Source organism: Dipteris shenzhenensis, chromosome 10 (genome assembly GCF_047967505.1).
Source record: "Dipteris shenzhenensis isolate YYH24624 ecotype China chromosome 10, Dip_SZ_1.0, whole genome shotgun sequence".
NCBI classification, from domain to species: Eukaryota; Viridiplantae; Streptophyta; class Polypodiopsida; order Gleicheniales; family Dipteridaceae; genus Dipteris; species Dipteris shenzhenensis.
This window is the reverse complement of record NC_141605.1, coordinates 31,679,670-31,687,415: the sequence shown is the minus strand read 5'-3', so window position 1 is coordinate 31,687,415 and position 7,746 is coordinate 31,679,670. Positions and strand designations below refer to the sequence as shown.

The 7,746-nt window shown below is 41.5% G+C and overlaps 1 protein-coding gene across 1 annotated transcript; it reads left to right on the top strand.

Moving 5' to 3' along the window:
- The first annotated feature begins 803 nt into the window (after positions 1-803).
- LOC147897699 (uncharacterized) lies at positions 804-4,607 on the top strand. Its single transcript, XM_087380786.1, has 5 exons — positions 804-1,021; positions 1,183-1,447; positions 1,683-2,059; positions 2,289-3,067; positions 4,033-4,607. Exons 1-5 carry the CDS (start codon positions 934-936, stop codon positions 4,474-4,476), a joined length of 1,953 nt encoding a protein of 650 aa, XP_087236912.1. The 5' UTR covers positions 804-933; the 3' UTR covers positions 4,477-4,607.
- Positions 4,608-7,746: the final 3,139 nt, after the last annotated feature.

Genomic DNA, 7,746 nt, shown 5'->3' with positions numbered 1-7,746 from the left:
AATGGAGGGAGGCTCAAGCAAGCAAGGGTGGAACAATGGAGGGGAGGTTCTAAGCACACGAGGGGGGGAACTAAGGATGTGTTCTTGGCATGCAAGCAAAGAGGACGAGGGATGATGATTTCAATATTGATGAAGAAGAGGGAGAGGGAAGAAGGCGTTAGATAAGTGATGAAAGTGAATGTTGGGAGAGAGATACATTGGCAAATAAAAGGCAAAGCTACATTGCCATGCTTAATGTAAGCTTGAATATATATGAGTAAAAGGGAGCTCAACCTTCTTCTTCTTCGTCTTCTTCAACTTCATGATCTTCTTCTTCATCGTCTTCTTCATCATCTTCTTCTTGCTCTCTCATCTTTAACTTGGTCTTTCTTCATGCTATCTTATGAGAGACCGTGCTCTGGCGGACCGCACGGAGGAAAAGCACCCCCCACAAACACGCATCTTCATACAGGCACACATCTAGATGACAATCCCCCATCGCCCCAACCAAAGAGACCAATCCTGTCTCCTGCATCCCCAGAATCAACAGCACTGCCCGGCGGACCGTTGCAGGGACACCACCACCACCATTAGCCTTGGCACACTGATCAACGAAGCAAGCATGGGGGAGAGAACAGAAGGAGACAGGAAGCCTAGAGAGGGAGGGATCAGCGAGAGGCTGCACAGAGTTTCGTCTCCTCTGCCTCTCTGTTTCTCCTTCAATCCACCGAATCGCCATAGCTAAAGACCTTTCCTCCCTCGCCCCCCGCCCCTCTCTCTCTCTCTCTCTCCGCTCACACCACTTGCGTTCTCCTTGCTCCCCATCTTGCTCCCACCCTCCCCTCGGAATTTGCACCCTCCCCATCACTATTCCTCTGTTTCATTCCCCCCCTCCCTCCTTTCCCTTGCTTGCACTCATTCCCCTCCATCTCTTATAATCATACAGCTGTCTCTATGGAGCTCTCTGTATCTCACAGTTATCCCGATCCCTGCTCTCGCTCCCTTCTTGGTCTTGCAGTGTTCCAAGACCTGCGCACATCAGGTCAGTTTTCTCACCGCTTTTCACTTATAACGCAGTAGAGCTTCATCCCCGTACCGTTAGGAGGTTGGAGATGATCAGAGGAAGCTCATCCGTGAAACAAGTTCCTCAGTGCTAGGGATCGGACCATATTGCTTTTATCTTTGCTCCAACCTTTGCTGCAGAATACATCAGGAGTGTTCATCTTTACAGCCAAAGCGGGACTGCCTTTACGATTCAGCAAGAATTCTTCCTCAAGCCAGGGGCGTTTTCACAAATTAGCCAACCCATCAAAGCAGCCTACTTTTGCAGCTTGTGCTCTAGCGGCTTGAAACAGTTTATGATCATGTTGAGGAAGATGCACGAAAACGAGACGTGGAAGTGTGTTATGGAGTTTCTCAGCGACTCTCCCAGAGATACAGCGATCGTCCCTTTCCTGAGCGCTTCCAGGTTAGTTGGTCGAAATGGCTTTTTTCACTGCTGTGACTAAAATTGTGGATGAATGCTCTTCTCAATCTAGCATCGTTTATAGCACTGTACTGTGAACCTGTTCTAAACATTGTTTCGTCTTGCAAGCACGGTGGTCGCTATCTGCTGCGTACTCAAGTAACGGCAATGCAGTTATCTACTGATTAATGCTAATTTGCTTCTCTACTGAGGCTTCCCGTTACTGGTTCTCTCGTAGAAACCCCGATTTGGAATCCATACCATCCTTGGCAGAAGACCTTCGGCTGGTGGAGACCGCTGTGTCAGGCAAAACTTTCTTAAATCGCTCATTTTCCGTAGGTGCAAACAACAGCGACGGTTGCCGTGTCGAAAAGTGTACGTCCAATTGGCAGGACACAAACTTTTCTTCAGCCTTACCAGAAGAAGGATCGATAGAGCACATGGATCATTGTCGGAGTGCAGAGTCACCGGATAGGATCCCCCAAAGGCTGCAGCTGGACTTATGGCAGAAATGGGGCTCAGACTTGGAACTTGCGAGCCCTCGCGTGTCTGAAATGTTTGATGTAGTCGCACTGAGAAACACTCTCAGTGATGCAAGCATGTCGCTGTATGCAGGTAGAGTGCTGCAAGTTTTCAGGATCGAAAATTTAGGTCAACATGCCACGTTCTTCACATTGCAGAACTTTCGTGAATAAATTTGGGTAATCTGCTCGTTGTAGTAGCGTTTTGGCGATGGATTTCTAGTCCGATTTCTGCTGTGTTACAAGCAAGAACTTGTTTCCTGTCGAAGCATGTCAAATATTGGGTGTTTCAATTGACAATTCACGAAAACGTTTCCTTGCAGCTGCCATGAGCACGTCTAGTCCGACTTCAAGCTCCTTTAGTAGTCAAAATGCGGATGCCTCGTCTTGGGGACCCTCAGCGCTGGCAGAAACTTCTCATGCGATGCTAGATTTTGCACTTAGTATACCACCGGCCCCCGATGGCAGTGATGTCTTCTCTGGGGCAACCGGGGTGTTAACGAGCTTCCCGAACTGTGCAATGGCTGAGGCAGACATCGACGGTTTCCCCCCCGAAAGTCCAGCTAGCAGCTGCGATGTGGGACTGCAACAGGGCAAGCTAGCGGTGCAAAGTTTCAAAAATAATAATACGTTACCCCAGGCGAAGAGAACGAGGTCCATGTGCAGCGAGACGAGGGTTGGAAGCGGAGAGGAGACAGGTGATGGATGTCAAATGGGTTTGACCGTTGAGAAAAGGAGAAGGTCGATGAAAGCAACAGGCGATCTACAACTGCTTGAGAATAGCCAAGCAACAAGCTGGGGGAATGGTGATGGATTATCAGAGCGATCTAGCGACCTCGAGTGCGTGACGAGGGGGCGACTGAGACCGGGAAGGAAAACTGCAAACTCAGAGCGATCAAACTATTCCCGATGTTGCAGCGAGAGACTGACAGAGATCAGTCTGAATGAGCTTTCGCAGTACTTCAACATGCCCATCACTCAAGCCTCCAAGGAACTGAAGGTGGGACTGACAGTGTTGAAAAAGCGTTGTCGGGAGTTCGGGATTCCGCGGTGGCCACACAGAAAGATGAAGAGTCTCGACAGTTTAATTCACAACATTCAGGTACTCAAAGTGCTTGCAAGTTATCTTGCAGTGTGTTGCTGCTCGCAGAGTTAATGTTTGTGTCGAGTAGATGTTGGGGTTGAAAACGGCAGCGATAATTATAGTAGGAGGGACTATGTGGAGAAGCGTTTTTTCGATTCGTAACGGATTTTGCTACACACGAGGATTGCATTCTTGTTAAAGGAGATGGATAATTCTGCTACAGTGGACAGATTAAACCATGGCTAGCGGGATGAGCTATGGCGGGCACGTGAGTGGGGTTATTTTCATGTTGAAGTTGAGCTGTGGCGGGTAGATGAAGCTATAGGTGGAATTCTTTCATAGAGGGTGGGATTGCTGTTGTGTGATCTGGCGATGAGACGAAGAAGCGATTCTTCTTGCTTGCATAAATCGTTGACGAGGACGATTTGTAGTAGATCAGAGTGGAAAGTCGCCGGTTTGGCGATCGCTGGCAGCTGCTGATGTCTACGGCAGTTGCAGTTAAATAGAAGCACGGCTGAATGATGTCGTATAGTTTTTTCTACCGATTGTGCCGTGTGATCTTGCGATGAGACGAACGTCGAAGAAGCGTTCGTGCTTGCTTCAAGTTGCTTGCATGAATCGCCGACCAGTAGATCCGAGAGGAGAAGTCGCAACGTGCTGATGTGTACGGCAGATGCTGGAGGTCGTGTAGTAACTAGTTCTTTGAACTTCTTTCTACCGATTGTATATTCGTGTGATCTTGCGACGAAACGAAGTAGCGATCGTTCTTGCTTGCATGAGACGCGGACTAAGACGACATTTGTGTCGTAGATTCGAAAGCAAAGTCGCTAATGTGTACGGCAGTTGATGTTTCAACAGCAGCACGGCTGAATGATGTCGTTTATAAGTTCGTTCTGAGGCGTTCATTTGTGCGATATTTTTCTAGTGCGTAGATTTGGCGTTGATTTTCCTGATGCGTTGATTTTTGTGTGGATTGGGCGCAGGATCTGGCGAAGGAGGATGGAGCCAACGAAACCGATCGCGTGCAAAACGCAGTGAAGGAATTGGAAGAGCAGAAGAAAGCTATGGAGGAGAAGCCAGGGATTGAGCTTGCAGAGAGGACCAAGAGGCTGCGGCAGGCGTGCTTCAAAGCCAGCTACAGAAAACGTCGCCAGCAACAACAACACAATTACGACGAGGATCAACCTGCCATCTCCATCTCCTCCATCTCCGATCTCAGCAGCAATAGCCCGGCCTGCGCAAATCGTTCGTCAGATCATCACCACAATTCCTTCATCATCAACAGCAACAATTTCATCAACAACAACAACCACGATTTCATCAACAACAACGACCTCAACAACAACGATTTCATCAACAACAACAGCAACAATTTCATCATCTTCAACAACAGCACCAACAACTGCAACAACCTCATCTTCGGATGACAATCGGGGCTCCCTTCTGTCCAAAACGAAAAAAAAAGCGTCGTCGCCATTACATACGATAGATCAACATCTGCGTCGCCCATCGCGGAGCTTCCCCCTCCGGATAATTTTTCGCTTCGATCTGCTTGTTGCTCCTTGCTTCTACTCTTCTGCTTTCATGAAATTCCAACCGTTTTTCCCACTCCGTGATCAGAAGTCGTCTGTGCATAATGGTCTGATCAAATCGTTGTTAATTGTTTTCCCCGCTCTTCTGCTTTCATGAAATTACTCCGTGGTTAGAAGTTGTCTGTGCATAATCTTCTGCTTAAATCGTTGCTAGGCATAAATGTTTGATGTACCGAAAGGTGGATGAACCTCCAAAGCCCTTGAGCTTTTGGCCAAATGCATTGTGCCCCTTGCATTCTCACCATACCAAATTATTAAATGAGCTTAAATTATACTTTCCAACGTTTGTGGATTTTTTTTTTTTTGTGCAATTTTATTGCACTAGGAAAAGTAAAAAATTACAAAGCCGACTCTCCCATAAGAGTTGGTGCCAAGAGCTTTGCGATGTAAGCAAATTCATTTTCGTTCCAAAATATTGAAAAGCATCTAGTACCGTGGATTGTACTCACGTGGAGAGGTCTTGCGGGAGAGTCTATGGTTAAAGAGAAAATTGTTCCTAGTTGTCCAAATATATCACAAGGAACTTCTAGCCGTTCACTATATAGGGAAAAAAAGGACTTTTCCTAGTTCCAAATGAGAAGAACTAGGAAAAGTCCTAACTAGAGAAAATGGGCCACTTCCTAGTAGATACTCTTCCTAGGAAAACCAAGGAGTTTTTTCCACATCCAATTTCCTTTGTAGGAGTTTTTTTTTCGATATAGGAGTTTTTTCCTACATAGGGGTTTTTTCTTAAATAGTCAAATTTTCCTATGTAGGAGTTTGTTTCTATACAGGAAAAGTAAAACAAAGTGGTTTTTTATTTATAGTAACTTTTCATTTAAATAAAAGTATTTATTTTACTTCAATCTTGAATTTTTTTTATTTCAACAAAGTTTAATCTATAAAATATATAACGTATATGCGTTCACTTGAAAATCACTGTCAATGAAAGAATAATTGTTCATCAACTTTATTATATAGAGAGAACTTGGAAACGAAAAAACTACTAATTTGTTTAATTAAAAGTTGCTGTCAATGGAAAAATAATTGTTCAAAATGTTATAATTATACATAATTGTTCAAAATGTTATAATTATACCAATTCTACATCCTCAAGATGCAAAGTTGGTGCTCCATGATTATTTATGGCTATTTTGCCTTCTTGCAAAAGCCATTCTACTACTTCCTCTCTCATGGAATGATAATCCTTGTCACTTCCAATGGCATGTGAATCTTTTGACTTACTCTTTACGCAATTCCAAACAAGTTTTGATTGGCTATACATCTCATCCACACTTCTAGCTCCCACTATCGTTTCTTGATTAACTACACTCCAACCTCCTCCCTGCAACAAATGACAAAGGAAACTAAATCAAAATTTAATGCAAGTATAATATCTTAATTTATCATTTAATTTGTATTTAGAATAATAATAATGTAAATTTAAAAATATTAAATAATACAATGGAACTTTTAAAAACTCCATGAATAACCATGCTTTATAAATTATCTCACCTTAATAGGTTATGCAAAATCTTTACTTTTCAACGTTGGATCTTGATGTAAATCCTATTATCAAATGAAGATTCTTTAGAATGTATGAAGATAGAATTATAATTTAAGTGTTGTAAATATATTTTCAAGCTATATTTACCTTGGCCTTTCTTTTTGCTTTACTAGCAATGCTTGATTTCTCTTTTTCCATTTGATCACTAGTTACCCTTTTCAACCTCATATTTACCTAGCAATAAAAAGAGTAATTAGTAACATGAAACCTCACTCTCTTTTTTCTTTTATAATAATTTAAAATATCAATGTATACTTTCCGTGGATGTTGACTCATTCTAATACCATCACCAGTGACACTCTGAACACTTTGGTGCTCTTTATTCTGTGGATGTTGACTGATTCTAATACCATCACCAATGACACTCTGAACACTTTGTTGCTCTTTATTTTGGGGAAAAATTTCAACACATGCATATTAGAATGACATTGTGATATTGAATTACTTCAAACTTTTACAAGGAAACATAATATAAAAAATATGGATCTATACCATATTTGAAGAAGAAGACTCCATGCCTCTTCCACTTGTGTTATTTGCTTCATTTGCAACCTGGACAATTTAAATTTTAGAAGGAACAAAAAAGAGTGTAGACCTAAACCTATCTAGAGCCATGCCTCTACCCTTGTGCTATGCAAGAATATAGCTTCTCCATTAACAATCCAAACATTTAGTCAAATTCATAACCATAATAAAATGAATTTATCTTTACAAATATCTTTGTTAACAAAACTTTTTCTAAGAGCAAAATTCTAATATGTGTATACTTTTTATAATATAAAAAATAAATCAAATGCAAACATCATTGCATACCTTGATAGGTTGTTGACTCTTTTGACTACTAGCCCTTTGTTGCTTTGATTTCTTATTCTAGAAAAAAATAACAACTCAAAGTACAATAAGAAATTATTACATCAATTAATAACACGACTAACCTAGAAAGGCAAAAGTTACAACATGTTCACCTGCATACTCGATGGATCTTGTGGGGCCATGTTATTCCTATCCACACCTTGAAGATGCTGTAAAATGACCTAGAAATTGGGAATTGTGTCCCATTTTCCACACTGTCATAATAATCATCCTACAAATGAATTACCAAAGTTATAAATTAACGAATACAAGAATCTCTTTTGACTCAATCTTGGAAAAGATGAAAACATGCAATGAAAATACACATTCAAAATCACTCGAAATTTGAACATGCAAAAACATAATTAAATTTTAAAAACTCTTGGGTTCATTATGACTTAAGTTACTAAGTACCTCATTCACAAAAGTTCCATCCACGTCGTCACTCTCATGATCCATATGGGTAAGTATGTCATTATCCTATAAAATTTTAAGTCCATACAACTCAAAATAACGAAAGTCTAATTCTCTAAAATCATCATCGAAACTAAAATGCATGTGTTAAGAAATTAAATCAATATGAGCTCTATCCTATTAAACTAGAAGAAAATATAAAATTATAACTTTATTTGCCACTTTTTTACTCATAGCATAAGTTTAGATGGGAATACCTTGTCCATGTAAAAAGAGTCCACAACTCTGTTGTT